The 17740-nt window shown below is 31.9% G+C and overlaps 2 protein-coding genes across 6 annotated transcripts in view; one reads left to right on the forward strand and one right to left on the reverse strand.

Moving 5' to 3' along the window:
* The window catches only part of LOC143226644 (carboxypeptidase inhibitor SmCI-like), a 78415-nt gene that overhangs the window by 29677 nt on the left and 30998 nt on the right, over nt 1-17740 (forward strand). The window lies entirely within an intron of this gene.
* LOC143226650 (PI-stichotoxin-Hcr2e-like) lies at nt 11687-12761 on the reverse strand. The gene is made up of 3 exons (XM_076457881.1): nt 12482-12761; nt 12143-12308; nt 11687-11890 (listed from the first exon to the last, which is right to left on the reverse strand). Exons 1-3 carry the CDS (start codon nt 12543-12545, stop codon nt 11776-11778), a joined length of 345 nt encoding a protein of 114 aa, XP_076313996.1. The 5' UTR covers nt 12546-12761; the 3' UTR covers nt 11687-11775.

The raw sequence follows: 17740 nt of genomic DNA on the forward strand, positions 1-17740 counted from the left end.
GTTCATAGATTGGCTCTGAGAATTTGAAGTGTAAGCTTATGAATTAAAGATATTTTTTTTCTCATAGCTCCGTCTTTTGAACGAAATGAGAACTAATTATGGTTTTAGACTCACAATATAAACTTAGATTTTTGAGTAACGAACGAGCGAGATTTATAAATAAAAAATATTGGTTGTTTTCATAGTGACGTCACTTTTCAGTAATCACAGGTATGGTGGTACTTTTGTTACGTGTTCGTTGACGGTTGCCTGTATGGAACATGAGAAAATCACATGTTGTGAATCAGGTTATTTTATTTTTTCCGTTAATTTATTAATACGTTTTTGTGATTTTATCACTAAAATAAACTTGTCTAGGTCTGGTCTAGTCTAACATTGCTAAATTAGGGAGGGCTAGCGCAAAATTATGCGTCGTCGTTGTGACCTTGAAGATCACCTATCAACAAATACAAATCAGGGGAAGATTGGATCACTAATTAATGTCACTTGCTGAAGCGTTTTATACACACGTGTCCACGGTTTTTTACGACGTACTGTTTCTAGTCAGTTTCTGACGTAATGAACAAGAAAGATGATCTTGTGACGTCACTTTGTATCTTCTCAATATCCACAGATGTGATTGGTGTGTTTTAGTTTTTCTGTGGGTGTTGATTTCGGTGAATATTAAATTGTCAATTGCCCGTTACGTTACGATACATGTTTGAAGATTATTTGCTGAGTTTCTACGTGAGTGTTTCGAGTGTTGATGTGAACATATCTAAACTGTATATTTTTCATATCAGAATTACTCTGATAAACCACTGTTATATTCTCAGTGTAAGCATTAGCTAATGATAGGTTTATAATTTTCAGCTATAACTACAAGATATGCAGGAACTTTCATTACGATTGTAGGGGAATCTAAGGTTTATTTCACTTATCAACTGCAGTGACTGCTTCATATTTTCACAGGAAATTCCTGCAAGTCAACACCCGAACCATGTGCTTCTTATGGAGGACTAGGCTAGAAATAGCCGTCAGGATACGAGTTTCATTAATAGGGGTCGTGGTGGGAATGGAAATCGATAAGAAACAAAAGCAGGGTTCATGGCTCCTTGTTTCACATTTGCAAACAATGTTTCCTTTGTTGTGTTCTGTAGAAACATTTTGCTCTTCTAGGAACATCTACTGTAGTATATTGAACGTGAATATAACAGTTAATGGTGGGTGGTGATAACTAGCTACATTCCCTCTAGTCTTAAACTGATAAATCAGGGACGGCTAGCACAGATAGCCCTCGAGTAGCTTTGTGCGAAATTCAAAAACAAACAAAGAAACAAGCTTCTATTTTCAGTGGTAATATATATCATTGTGTAATAACTTACAGGTTATATATCATTGTCTAATAACTTACAGGTTATATATCCTTATCTAATAAACTACGGGTTATATATCGTTGTCTAATAACTTACAGGTTATATATGGTTGTGTAATAAGTTACGGGTTATATATCGTTGTTTAATAACTTGCAGGTTATATATCGTTGTCTGATAACTTACAGGTTATATATCGTTGTCTAATAACTTACAGATTATATATATCGTTGTCTGATAACTTACAGGTTATATATCCTTATCTAATAAACTACGGGTTATATATCGTTGTCTAATAACTTACAGGTTATATATGGTTGTGTAATAAGTTACGGGTTATATATCGTTGTTTAATAACTTGCAGGTTATATATCGTTGTCTGATAACTTACAGGTTATATATCGTTGTCTAATAACTTACAGATTATATATATCGTTGTCTGATAACTTACAGGTTATATATCCTTATCTAATAAACTACGGGTTATATATCGTTGTCTAATAACTTACAGGTTATATATAGTTGTGTAATAAGTTACGTGTTATGTATAACTGTTTAATAACTTACAGGTTATATATCGTTGTCTAATAACTTACAGGTTTTATATCCTTTTCTAATAAACTACGGGTTATATATCGTTGTCTTATAACTTACAGGTTATATATCGTTGTCTCATAACTTACAGGTTATATGTGGTTGTGTAATAAGTTACGGGTTATATATCGTTGTTTAATAACTTGCAGGTTATATATCGTTGTCTGATAACTTACAGGTTATATATCGTTGTCTAATAACTTACAGATTATATATATCGTTGTCTGATAACTTACAGGTTATATATTCTTATCTAATAAACTACGGGTTATATATCGTTATTTAATAAACTACGGGTTATATTTACTTATTTACTAACTACAGGCTACATATCATTATACAATAATCTACAAGTTACATATTGTTATTCAATGAACAACAGATTATATATCATTATGTTATAATCTAAGAGTTATGTATCGTTATCTATCAAACTACAGGTTATATATCGTTGTCTAATAACTTACAGGTTATATATCCTTTTCTAATAAACTACGGATTATATATCGTTATTTAATAAACTACGGGTTATATATCGTTATTTAATAAACTACGGGTTATATTTACTAACTACAGGCTACATATCATTATACAATAATCTACAATTTACATATTGTTATTCAATGAACAACAGATTATATATCATTATGTTATAATCTATATATCGTTATTTATCAAACTACAGGTTATATATCGCTATACAATAACATACAGGTTATCACATTAATTTATAGCTCATTAGATATAAATACAAAGAATATTCCTTTGTTAAGTTGAAGTAAAAATGTATTTTCAAGACGACTGGTATGGGTATTAAAACACTATTTGTCTTTTTTTAATTAACGTTTCCATACCCATGTGAGTCATCTTGAGACCACACCTTTATACCCCAGTGATGTTGTTGCAAAAGTTGTGTTATCTCTGGGTTTCTGCTGCAGTGCTGCTACCTGCAGCACTGAAATATCCAGCATGTAGTATTGTCAAATTTCGTGCAGTTCACTTGTCCAGCGTTACAATTATTAGAAGTATAAAATATATATATATATTAAAAACAACTGTTTATCAACTGTACAAAACATGGTGTTTGTCACACGTACCGAACAGTTGTTATCCAGTGATACACATTACAGTAATATTTCGTAAGAAAATATCAGAAGTCGGAATAATTCCAAGTTCGAACACATAAAAGCAGTGATTAAAAGTTTTCATCGCTTCTAAGAGTGACTGAGATACGTTAGCTCAAATATTATTATTCTATAAAATTTACATCCATTAATTTCTGACAATACTTAAAGGTGTGTTTACATGAAGTTCTGACTGTACTACAAGACATATATCCATTAATTTCTGACAATATTAAAGGTGTGTTTACATGAAGTTCTCACTGTACTACAAGATATATATCAATTAATTTCTGACAATATTAAAGGTGTGTTTACATGAAGTTATGACTGTACTACAAGACATATATCAATTAATTTCTGACAATATAAAAAATGTGTTTACATAACGCTTTGACTACACTACAAGGTGTGTATCTTTTCAGTTCTGACTATTCTTCAAGGTGTGTTTACATAAAGTTCTCACTGTACTACAAGATATATATCCATTAATTTCTGACAATATTAAAGGTGTGTTTACATGAAGTTCTCACTGTACTACAAGATATATATATATTAATTTATGACAATATTAAAGGTGTGTTTACATGAAGTTCTCACTGTACTACAAGATATATATCCATTAATATCTGACAATATTAAAGGTGTGTTTACATGACGTTCTGACTGTACTACAAGACATATATAAATGAATTTCTGACAATATAAAAGGTGTGTTTACATGAAGTTCTCAAAGTACTACAAGACATATATCAATTAATTTCTGACAATATTAAAAGTGTGATTACATGAAGTTCTCACTGTACTAAAAGATATATATCCATTAATTTCTGACAATATTAAAGGTGTGTTTACATGAAGTTCTCACTGTATTACAAGATATATATCAATTAATTTCTGACAATATTAAAGGTGTGTTTACATGAAGTTCTCACTGTACTACAAGATATATATCCATTAATTTCTCACAATATTAAAGGTGTGTTTACATGAAGTTCTCACTGTACTACAAGACATATATCAAATAATTTCTGACAATATTACAGGTGTGTTTACATGAAGTTCTGACTGTTTTACAAGATATATATCCATTAATTTCTGACAATATTAAAGGTGTGTTTACATGAAGTTCTGACTGTACTACAAGATATATATCCATTAATTTCTGACAATATTAATGGTGTGTTTACATGAAGTTCTCACTGTACTACAAGATATATATCAATTAATTTCTGACAATATTAAAGGTGTGTTTACATGAAGTTCTCACTGTACTACAAGACATATATAAATTAATTTCTGACAATATAAAAGGTGTGTTTACATCAAGTTCTCACTGTACTACAAGATATATATCCATTAATTTCTGACTATTCTTCAAGGTGTGTTTACATAAAGTTCTCACTGTACTACAAGATATATATCCATTAATTTCTGACAATATTAAAGGTGTGTTTACATGAAGTTCTCACTGTACTACAAGATATATATCTATTAGTTTCCGACAATATTAAAGGTGTGTTTACATGAAGTTCTCACTGTACTACAAGATATATATCCATTAATTTCTGACAATATTAAAGGTGTGTTTACATGAAGTTATGACTGTACTACAAAATATATATAAATTAATTTCTGACAATATAAAAGGTGTGTTTACATAACGCTTTGACTACACTACAAGGTGTGTATCTTTTAAGTTCTGTCTATTCTTCAAGGTGTGTTTACATAAAGTTCTCACTGTACTACAAGATATATATCCATTAATTTCTGACAATATTAAAGGTGTGTTTACATGAAGTTCTCACTGTACTACAAGATATATATCCATTAATTTCTGACAATATTAAAGGTGTGTTTACATGAAGTTCTCACTGTACTACAAGACATATATCAATTAATTACTGACAATATTAAAGGTGTGTTTACATGAAGTTCTCACTGTACTACAAGATATATATCCATTAATTTCTGACAATATTAAAGGTGTGTTTACATGAAGTTCTCACTGTACTACAAGATATATATCCATTAATTTCTCACAATATTAAAGGTGTGTTTACACGAAGTTCTCACTGTACTACAAGACATATATCAAATAATTTCTGACAATATTACAGGTGTGTTTACATGAAGTTCTGACTGTTTTACAAGATATATATCCATTAATTTCTGACAATATTAAAGGTGTGTTTACATGAAGTTCTCACTGTACTACAAGATATATATCCATTAATTTCTGACAATATTAATGGTGTGTTTACATGAAGTTCTCACTGTTATACAAGATATATATCAATTAATTTCTGACAATATTAAAGGTGTGTTTACATGAAGTTCTCACTGTACTACAAGACATATATAAATTAATTTCTGACAATATAAAAGGTGTGTTTACATAAAGTTCTCACTGTACTACAAGATATATATCCATTAATTTCTGACAATATTAAAGGTGTGTTTACATGAAGTTCTCACTGTACTACAAGATATATATCCATTAATTTCTGACAATATTAAAGGTGTGTTTACATGAAGTTCTCACTGTACTACAAGATATATATCCATTAATTTCTGACAATATTAAAGGTGTGTTTACATGAAGTTCTGACTGTACTACAAAATATATATAAATTAATTTCTGACAATATAAAAGGTGTGTTTACATAACGCTTTGACTACACTACAAGGTGTGTATCTTTTAAGTTCTGTCTATTCTTCAAGGTGTGTTTACATGAAGTTCTCACTGTACTACAAGATATATATCCATTAATTTGTGACAATATTAAAGGTGTGTTTACCTGAAGTTCTCACTGTACTACAAGATATATGTCCATTAATTTCTGACAATATTAAAGGTGTGTTTACATGAAGTTCTCACTGTACTACAAGACATATATCAATTAATTACTGACAATATTAAAGGTGTGTTTACATGAAGTTCTCACTGTACTACAAGATATATATCCATTAATTTCTGACAATATTAAAGGTGTGTTTACATGAAGTTCTCACTGTACTACAAGACATATATCAATTAATTTCTGACAATATTAAAGGTGTGTTTACATGAAGTTCTCACTGTACTACAAGACATATATCAATTAATTTCTGACAATATTACAGGTGTGTTTACATGAAGTTCTCACTGTACTACAAGATATATATCCATTAATTTCTGACAATATTAAAGGTGTGTTTACATGAAGTTCTCACTGTACTACAAGATATATATCCATTAATTTCTGACAATATTAAAGGTGTGTTTACATGAAGTTCTGACTGTACTACAAGATATATATCCATTAATTTCTGACAATATTAAAGGTGTGTTTACATGAAGTTCTGACTGTACTACAAGACATATATCAATTAATTTCTGACAATATAAAACGTGTGTTTACATAACGCTTTGACTACACTACAAGGTTTGTATCTTTTAAGTTCTGATTATTCTTCAAGGTGTGTTTACATAAAGTTCTGACTATTCTACAAGGTGTATATTTACTAAGTTTTTAACATTATTCACTGAAGTCTTTCTACAGAATATTGAAACATTGGAGTGTAGAAAACTTTTCACAAACTTTAGAAACTCCTCAGTGTTGTACACAATACCTATGTTAACTCCAAGGTAAAAAGTGTTTACAGCAGAACGTAATAATTTAATCACTGTTAATGTATTTTTAGTAACTGACGTTCAGTAATATGGTAGAGAAAATGTGAGAAGTGTTTACAGAAATAACAACATTCGGATTAAATTTTTATTTTACATATCCTGTAGCTACTGCGAATAAATTGGTTTATAATATTGAATTAACCGTCTGGTTTATAGTAAATAATTAACACAATTTCAGTAAGGACAAACCTTATAAAAATAAGTGATTAATGATCGACGCATATTGATAAAGTGTACTTGTTTTTAAAGTAGCACATGATAGATTCTGTAATAAACGTTCTATATGTAGATCTAACAGTAATAATTAACACAGATTGTTCTTCATATTAATGTCTTCAAACAATGAAACAGACAAACAAACATGTTTGTCCTTTTGTTATTAATATTATATCACTGTAAGCTTGTTAATATTCTAATCTTTAAATACAGTTACGTATTGAACTACACATAGAATACTTATACACTAGTATTTTACTGACATCTCTCGAGTTTGTAGTTTCTTCTCAACAGTAAACAATATTTTAAAACGTATCTCACGTTCAACAACTTACACGAAATGTGAAAGTCGTCGACACAGAGCCCGTTTCCAACTGTTAGAGAGAGTTGTTCAGTTATGGCATTTATCCTTATACTGAAAAGTATGACACTCAAGACACAGCTTTGAGGGACTCGAAGTTACTTTAGAAAAGAACAGGAAATTGTCGAACCCACAGGAAGTTGAAATCGCCTTCCCATAAAACAATTTTAATAAAATAGATAAATTGCCACGCAATCCAACATTCTCCTGCCAGATCCAGTTAAAAACAACCGAAAGAATAGGAAGATAGGCAAGCAATAGATGATACAGCATCTCGTAGTGTAAATCATCAGATCTGAACAATGTAAAAGAACCAGCTTCAACTCCACCAGTGTAAAAGAGCGAGTTTAGTCATAGAGACGATCAGCTTGAAAGAGAAGAGGTGATCGTTCTCCGGAGTCTTGATGGCTAAGAAGATGGAGGATGAAGCAGAAGAGCTAGATATCAGGTAAAGTTTTCACCGAGAGTATCGGTGATTTTCCGGGCACCAGGAACTTCCTGGACTTAGGTGAGCAAAATGGAAAGGGAAAAACAAATTACACTGTCCACTGGACTTCCGAACCTTGTACCGCACGACTTGGAAATGGTCGTAGAAGACAAACTGGTTGTGAATTTAATCCCAGATTCCTTCTGAATTTGATGTCTTACCTCCCGCGCATGTGAACTGGCCTGCTGAAAAGCGATGCGTTTCGAAAGTGTGCGATAGCTACAAAATGTATGTCAGATTCGTTTTTGAGGTTTCCGTGCCATGTGCTGATTCCACAACGAAAGAGGCTAACTTGTAAAACCTATTGAGGTTTCAGTAATACAATGAGCAGCTGCCTGGATAATAAAGTAAGACACTGCTGCCACATAGTCGTTCATCAAAGACTTACAAACAAGTTCCGTGAGAGCAGTGAAAGAGGGCCAGTTGGCTTGGTCCAGCTTCCACCGGGTCACACGGGTCAAGTAGCATTCACCACCATTTTCTCTTAAGAAAATAGGGAAATTATTACTGCTTCGTGGGCTACCGTCAACCATCCATATAAAGTGGGAGAACAGTGAAGTGGAGAAGACCGAGAGATGAATAGTAGTTATGATTAGATGTATTAAATAAAGAATAATAACCAGTGTTGAAGAGAGAAGGGATGTGTTCCTAAAACGTACACTCCAGGGATCGACACCTCCATTCAATATCAGTACCTTCCCTAAGGAGATTATGTTCATTAAGGTACCCTAGGATTACAATAGGAGAACAGCAAGATCTGATTGATCATAGGTCTCTCTGGGAGACAATTGGATAAAACAAATGCTGATGTTACAATACGAAGAAACACACATAGCTAGAGCCTCCAAAGATGTGTGGAGTGACAAATACAGGGTGGACACATGATGATCGACCAGCAATACCACCCATCGTCCCTCACGCAACCTCTAATTACGATTCTAAGGAAAATTCCGAAAAGTGACCGAATCAGCAGGTTTCAGAAATATTTCCTGAAATCAGAGACACACAGGTTAGAAGGTAAATCTCAACAGTTTCACTGTATCAAAGTGGCCATTTTACTTATGTATAGGCGAGTTGGAGAAGAAACCTACAGTTTTCAACTGTGTCTTTTTCTTTATCTGAAGGTATGTTGACCTTCATGGATTCTGCCCTGAGTCAACTGGGCAGGTCTCTGTGGTTCGAAGAAGACTCCGACGACTGAGGGAACGAACCAATGATTCTTCTGTGTCTCGGGTACAGAAAAGAAAATGGAGCCGAGGAAATAACCAAACCCAAAACAAAAAAGAAGCGAATCTGGTTTCATTTTGTGGAACATTCGTGAACGTTATATCCAGTAAGTTACAATAGAATGATTGGATCATCTATAATGAACTGAAGTATTTATTTCATTACCTCTGTGTATAACCAGAATTTACTAACAACAGTAAAGTTTTAATTATCTAACAAGACAGATGCTTTAATTAACATATATTTACAATAAAACCCAAAGTGTATTCCGTAGATATTAAACATTTGTAATAAATAAAAATACTTACGTACAAACATAGTGTTATTTTTTCTCAGAAACTCTACAATAAAATCATATCACTTACATGCAAATAAAATCAGTGCTATAGGTTATTCTATTTTCTGTGTTTTTCAAATAAATAATTTGTTTCAAATAGTTTTATTATTTATATTTAAGTAATTTCCTATTTCTCCAAATTAAAATGTAATATTCTTAGAAGCATTTTTATTTATATAGACTATACGTATATATTTAAGCTTTCTCGTGGTGAAATTCGACAGTTATATTAAAACTCGGTTCCATGTTGTTTGTGAAACGTTATCCTGTAGAACTTTTATAACCATTTTAATACGGAAAAAGTCAATTTTATTATTTTCTCTAAGATCCTAGAAAGACTTGGGAACTTTTGTTTGTTTAGATATGTCTGTCAGACTTTACATTGTCGGCCGATGATAACTGATCTATCACTTTCTGCTGTTGAAATATATTCTGTTATAAACTAGGTTTAACATCTAGGTTTAAGTAGGTTTAAACGAAACAACGGATTCACAAGTTAATCACCTAAACCTAATAGTGAATGTGAATAAATGTCGTCTTTCAGAAAATTTAGAATGTATCGGTTAATTGGTTTTTGAATTCTTCGCAAACCTACACGCGGACTATCTGCGCTAGCCGTCCCTAATTTTGCAGTGTAAGAGGGAAGGCAGCTTGTCATCACCACTAACCGCCAACTCTTGGGCTAATATTTTTCCAACGAATAGTGAGATTGACCGTCACAGTATAACCCCCCACTGCTGAAAGATCGAGCATGTTTGGTGTGACGGGGATTCGAACCCGCGACCTTTAATTTACGAGTCCAATGTCTTACCACTTCGCCATGCCGGGCCGTTTAATTAGTTAAAGACATAATACTTTAGTTGTCATAGAGACCTTATTTTAATTACCTATAATTAACAATAAAATAATTACATCTTTTTCATCAGTTCTTTCAATATGTTATTTAATGTTTTCTTTCAGTTTCAGTATCGTAATCACCATTACTAGATAACTTAAAACTGTTTAACCTGGACCTACAGGAATGTTTCTTTATTTTATTATTATATGGAAACAAAACATAATTTATTAAACATGTTATTTACATTGAGTAAAAAGAAAAGCGTTTATAAACAGATAGAAAACACTTTTTTAAAATCTTAAATTTAGAAAATTACTAGAATTTCACGGCTTTACTCACGCTTGTAAGAATACAACACAACTCACGTAAGACAGTACAATAGCCATAGAATACCTTGTAATTACAGGTAAAATCATTCATAGATATAAGAGGTTAGTGTGTTCGACTCGTAATCTGAGGGTCGCGAGTTCGAATCCCGTCACACCAAACATGCTCGTTCTTTCATCTGTGGGGGCGTTATAATGTAACGATGAATCCCACTATTCGTTGGTAAAAGAGTAGCCCATAAGTTGTTCATGAGGGGTAATCACAAGCTGCCTTCTTTGTAGCCTTACATTCCTAAATTAGGGACGACTAGCGCAGATTTTCCTCGTGTAGCTTGACGCAAAATTCAAAAGCAAACAAAGACATTATTTATTGGCTTAGATTCTAGAATATGTGAAAAGTAAGTCTTATTTGTAACATTATTTGTCTCACAGTTCTATTGATTCAAGTATCAAAAGACAGTTAAATAAATTATAGAGGAGACTGGAAGAAGTTGTGAATGTTCAGTTTCATCTCATTAGAACTTTTTCGGAATTGAATGACACAAACAGATGACACATCTTCAAACATTGCACGTTCAGACTGTGTATCATGTCTAAAACTACTCTAAAACATTAGCTTCTTCTGCAGACAGCGTTTACAGTCCAATAATAAAATTCGTTATCTCACAAACACGACAATGGAAGAACAAGTTCAGATTCTTGTCACTTGTGTCAAAAATGGTATTACTGAAAGGTAACAGGAGAGTTGTTTCTATTAACACAACTGACATTTATAAAACTGGCCAAGTTTCGCTGATAATTCATGTCAATAACACAGAATATAAAGTTCAAGTTAAAAGAAGATTTTTTTCTGGAATGTATAAACTTAAAAAACCGTGATCTGGTTCGTTGATTTGTTTAAAGTTAAGTTCAAAGCAACACAATCTATAATATATTATCAATTTTCATTTCCTGCTGTTAATTATCCACGCCCATAATTACAATACTACATTCTGAGATTAGTTTTATTTTGAGTACTTAATCTGTAACTATAATCATAGTTTTAAAGTACTATTTATAAACTATGGTTTATTGGATAACTATGTCAGGTTAATGTTTGCAACACAAGTTTCCTGTGTTTATTATTACGACCAATGAAATAATTAATAATATTTTATTCCAGACTTGAAATCAGTTTTTATTTTCCAGTATAAGAAATTTCGAATAATACATAAACAAGACATCACGCTGTGTTTGAAATCTACTGAACACACACATATTTAGACACATCTGACAATAACGTGTGACAACATAAAGTATCGTCTTCTCGTTCATTATCATCAGCTTTTCCCAAAATATTCAACTCTGTTACGTTCCTAAAGAAAATCAGGATAAATAAATTATTGAAATTCTAACTTTTAACTGTATTTAGAATTGTTTTATCTGATGTAAATATTATAAATATATAATATTTACTGTAAATATATCTACATTTTGTTCGTCTCTTTTAAACATTTATAACAAGTTACGTTTTACTAAATATCATATATAGCTTTAGGTTCTTTCTTACAATATATAATTCACAAAGTTTGTACAGACCAACAACAAAATAAACATTATTTACAAACCAGCACAAACAGCTAAACAGTGTGATCTTGTTTTGTAACGGTTTCCATTTCCCGCACAACCCCCCGTAAATAAACGATTTACAGCGGTGGCTGCCTGGATCATAGTAATACCTGGTGAAATAAGCATAGCAAGGACCTGGGTCAGGTTTAGACCAACAGTCGAAACCTGTGAAAATATAAAACAGTCACTGACAGTTGAAAAGTGAATATGTTAAATGTAATTATATATTAAAAGATACCTCCATTTACAGAAAACACAACGTAACACAAAAACAAGCAGGTTTTCCTATGTTATGCTGAATCAACCCTCACTGAACATGTAACGAAATCCAACCTTACCTGCTATTACTGAGAAGCTACAAAGTGACGTCACCAGAAGCAACAACATCAGTTTCTGATACATTTTTGTTGTTCGTTACTGCAGAACTGATGGATACAGAATAATTCTTAACAACCATGAACACTTATATATAAAACATCCCAGCAAGTAACATTGACATGTGATCCAGTCTTCACGTGACTTTCCAGACTTGCTTAATTTCGGAAAAACCTAGTGCCTTTTATTTTTGTAATAATGTACTGTACTGAACCGGTTTTACTTGGTAAAAGAAAAATTATATATTTTTCTTATCTACAGTTTGTTGTACGGTGTTACACTATACATGTAACAGTATAACTGACGTCACGGAAGTTGTTAGTAAAATAGTATAATTTAGACAATTGAAATTACTAACAATACACGTTTCGATTTCTAAGAATGTAGTTAATCGATATTTTGAAAATATAAATAACTGTTTAACTGTGTCTTAATCGCATTGTTACAATTACAAGAAAGAGGTATTACATCATGACAAGTAAACATAATTTCATAACTGGACGTTAACTTGGTTTCTAGGTCACGGCCAGTACGTGTTTAAAATTACATTAATGTTGTCATGACAACTAAAATATTATAACGTTTCTTTAATTGACAAGTTTAGGACAGATGATATTTAACGTAACACAGATAACTTAGTTTTACTAAATTGTGCTTTCACGTTTTGTTTTAACAATCATTAATTGCTGAACTAATTGTTTGATTTGTTCATAAAACTCAACTAAAATGAGTCTCGTTGAAAGTTGAAGAAGCAGTTAGATGTCTTTATCAGCTTTATAGTAACGAATCAAAACACGTGTGACAAAGATGTTTAACAGGTCTTCGTAATTGTCTTTCAAAAATCTTTAAAAGAAATGTTGAAAAACGAAAGTACCAATCATCACAAGACTTTTATTAATGTGTTTATCACACTGAACTGGTTATATACTTTTACCATGTTGTGTTACATCAGACTAAAAACGTTCTGTCTATACAGTCAACACACATATTACAAAGACTTACTGTTAATGTTTCTGTGTGTTATGTTCAGTTTAATATAATACATATGTGACTTGGAAAAGTGTACATTATATTAAAAGACAACAACTTTGAGCCTACTTTGAAAAACATGAGATGATTTTCCTCTAACCAGACGAAGGTGTTTCACCAGTAGCTTCTGACCGATATTACTGAGGAGATAAGAAATATCTATACAGACAGAAAGATATTTAAATATCTCTTGAGAAACTCGGGAGAATTTAAAATATGTGATAATTTCGAAGGTCTGAACGCTGATAATAAGGAAAGTTTCAATGTATAGCACGTGACTATAAAGTAGTGTCTGAACTCCAGCAGGTATTGATAGCATAGTTAACAATAGTTCTGTTTATAGCTTTAAGTATAACAAATGTATCAGTATAGATCCTTTAAATAACTATGTCGGATACTCTAAAGTTTGTTTGTTTGTTGAAATTATGCACAAAGCTACACAGTAGATTATTTATGTTCTTCCAACCTCGGGTATCGAAACCTAGTTTTCGCGGTGTGAGTCTGCCCACATACTGCGGAGGGTGCACTTAAAAGTAATTTCTTCACAAATACTTTCATAAAATAAGTTTTAAAACTATTGGTTGTTGTCAGGTACAACATTTTTTATGGGTAGTTTGTATGTAATAACAAACGGATGAAAGTGATACCAATACTACTTGCATCACTTACGTGTTAGGACCTGTAATGGCCTGGTGGTCACAGTGATCCTATTGCAATCTCTTAAAGTAATGTTCTATTTTACTATTCAGTTAGAGTAGTTCAAGAGTTGGTTGTAAATTGTGTTGAGTATGTGACCTCCTTTATTCACTTCTAATATAGGGATAACTTATCATTTTAACTTTGTCATCACCACAACAACACAATACTATTGTATTAAATATAAGATTATTTACCATACATGTAGGAGTGTCTTTACTGTAACTCAAGGTCAGTAAAAGGCAGAGATAATTTGTTCAATGCTTCATGAGATAGTTTCTACTGAATATTTGTTTCATCTTACAAATCCTGCATGCTACTCAAAGATAAATTTGAGAATACCATACCACTAGGAATCTCAGAACTGCTGGTATGGGTATTAACACTTTTATTGGTAAGGAGAAAACAATGTTGCGACCTACCAAGGTCATCTTCAGGTTGACCGAAACGTTGTTCTTTTTTTATCAGCAAAAGTGTTAACACCCAAACAGGCGTTCTGAGATACATTTTTATTTCAAGTGGGTTTCTCGTGATCAAGGACCATACCGCTATAGTTAGGGTTATCTTACCTGTATTATAGTTTTGACCAACAGGACTACAGCTAATCTTAACCAATCAATAGCTTTGACCAACTAACGTATGTTCACCTGTGTTTTGGCACTGTACAATTAACTGCCTTCACAAACTGTCTTCTATTGTGACCATGTCAAACTGTACTATAATTTTACCTAAAGGACTACTCCATGAACTTGAAGCTTTAAAGCATGATATCAACACTTAAACTGGAAACAGCCAAGAGAGCTCATTGAGTAGTTTTTCTGTAAACAAACAAATCTACTTGTCGATAATATACTTTGAATCAACTAGTTTATACGATAGATTTTTATGACTGGTTTAAATTGTAAAATTAACTTAGCTGTTTATACTGTACGATTACTCGACTGTTCATACTATACAATTAACGGAATGTTAAACTTTAAGAAATTTATCAAATTATTCACATAATACAAGAACTTTCTCTGCTTGTTAGGTTTAGCTAACTGTAGACTGATTGCCACTTTTTCTCTTACAAGTACAAAAAGAAATGCTTGAACAGTATTTGTTGACTTAAGCCTGCTCTGTTACACGTCCGAATCAAGGTTACCTTACGTCATGTAAAGAAACCGTAGAAAACGAGACACAAAGTCAGTCCACCACGTGATCAGAACTTCTTTGTTGTTTTGTTTTCCTTTTTGTAGTTAAGTGGAAAGCTAAACACTGGTCTGTCTATGCAGTGACTACGATGAATATATAAAACCTGTTCTTACAACATAAGATTTCAAGAGAAGTGACAAAGACCTGTAACGTGTCCTGATAAAGAATGAATCACACTTTAACAATCACGAAACTTACGGTATCACCACTAAAGAAAGCCAATATTTGATGTTACTAGTCAGGTAAATGAAAAATTCGTGTACTAACGAAAATATTTACAAAAACACAGAGTGTGATAAAGACAGACATTAATGACAGAATGTTAAATATACCAACTTTCAGAGAGATATAAATCGCCTTTAAACAACATAATAACACAAAGTTATCTAACAGAATTACTCCTGTGTTTGAAAACAAGAACACAATTTTTTTTTAAGATAACAGACATGATGTTATGAAAGTGTCATTGGTAAAATATGAAAAGGAACCGAAGTGGCAGCACATAGATTTGTTACAATAATCTGTAGAGAAATGAAATATTCACTTGACAGTGAAGCTATAACTAATGGAAGTTTTAATATGAGACATATACATTGGAAAAAACACTCGTACATTATGACAGTTTTATTAACCATTGAAAGAGATCATGACTGTAAGAAGTTATATGCAAAATACTATCACCCAATAACTTAACAAAACAATGTATCACGTGATTTTGCCTTGAAACAATTATACAAAACAAAGTGTTCTTGTGTTACACTTGTTATTACCCATCATTTAAAAACAACAATTCTCCTCTTACTGAATGAACACTTATCTCGTTCAACTTAATGATCGAATAACATTATTGTTTAGAGAAATTCCTGTTCTTTAATTCGGCCACCCTCCCATTGGTAATAAGGTTTAAAACTTGTTTATATACCGTTTTAGTGTTATTTTCGATGGATTCATTTTTTCTTTGAAATACTTAAGCCTAAAAGGCCTTTTGCAAGTGAAGTCAAGAATAGAAGTTTTCTCGACGACACTGAACTTGGTAAAGTGAGAATAATATTATTTATGTCTGCTGAGGTTTGTTCTGGGAAAAATATTTTATTTTACAGTCATCACGAAACGTGGTTAAAACGAAAAATAAATGATAAACCAAGACTTCCGCAATTCCTGGAAAGAGGAACAACTGTAACAGGAAAAGCCAGTACTATCATTCTGGTGGAAGCTGTTTACAAACATTTTTTTAGGCTCAGCCTTTATCACTTCCTTTCCATCTCAAATCACTTCCTTTCCATCTCAACGCGAATCTCTCTAGAATTTTACACCGGATTGATTTATATTGTTTAAAAAAACAACAAGATGTTAGATGAAAAACTTTGGACTTCCTGATGTTAAAATATTAATAATAATAAAGGTAAACAATCGAGGGTGAATACAGTCTCAACATGGTTAACTTTGATACCTTAACAATCGTGAAATACAAAGAAAGTTTAAACTGTCTATATGGATGTTTGTAATAATCTATGTTTGTGTTACATTCCATGTAAGTCGTTTGACATACACACAAATAGTTCACGAAACCTACAAATTATACATAGTTGAAAGTTAACAAAACAAACTTGTAGTTTTTACAGTTTCAACACCAGTAGGCCTAATATTTGTGACATTTATACAAACTGTAGATGTTTCTCTATTTTTTCTTAATTTGTCCATTTTGGATACTATATAAGAGATTTTGAAAATGTAACATCTATTTTTGTTCTACAAACTGGTGCTCATGAAGCCTTTCCTGAAAACCAGAAGTCGGTTCGGGAACATTCAGAGTTAAAACTGTAACTTTTAACGTATTTTTCTTCGTATACATAAATAGCGATTTAAGTATTTTGTCTTTCATTAACTGTCGCATTTGTGTCGCATTCAAGAGGCGTTTCCCGATAACTACTGATGATTATTTATATTCAGTAAGGTACCCAAGTAGAAGAGGTATCATCGTGCTGCGGGAAAATTTTTAAAACAACCCTAAAGTTTACTTTATTATTTTACATTTGGTAGATGTACATGTATTATAAAATTTCAATTATATATAAATCGTCAACCACGTTTACTTTCATTTTAGGGTCGTTTTAAATTGACGATTGAATTGCTTGTATAGTCATAGCTAAAGAACTCTGAAGTGTTGTGTGTAACCCGTGGGTTACATTGTAACTAGTATAACCTGCAGGTTATTGGATAATTATGTTGTTTTTAAAACTTTATAGGAGAATAATTATTAAATTATGTAAATCGTGTGCAGTATAAATACAATATTTTTATAT

The sequence above is a fragment of the Tachypleus tridentatus genome, chromosome 9 (genome assembly GCF_004210375.1).
Source record: "Tachypleus tridentatus isolate NWPU-2018 chromosome 9, ASM421037v1, whole genome shotgun sequence".
Taxonomy (NCBI): domain Eukaryota; kingdom Metazoa; phylum Arthropoda; class Merostomata; order Xiphosura; family Limulidae; genus Tachypleus; species Tachypleus tridentatus.

Coding starts and splice junctions, on each gene's coding strand:
- LOC143226650 (XM_076457881.1), bottom strand. CDS start 12,545: ATGTATCAGAAACTGATGTTGTTGCTTCTGGTGACGTCACTTTGTAGC. Junction 12,309..12,481: donor TAGCTTCTCAGTAATAGCAG/GTAAGGTTGGAT, acceptor ATATTTTCACAG/GTTTCGACTGTTGGTCTAAA. Junction 11,891..12,142: donor CTGTTTAGCTGTTTGTGCTG/GTTTGTAAATAA, acceptor GATTTTCTTTAG/GAACGTAACAGAGTTGAATA.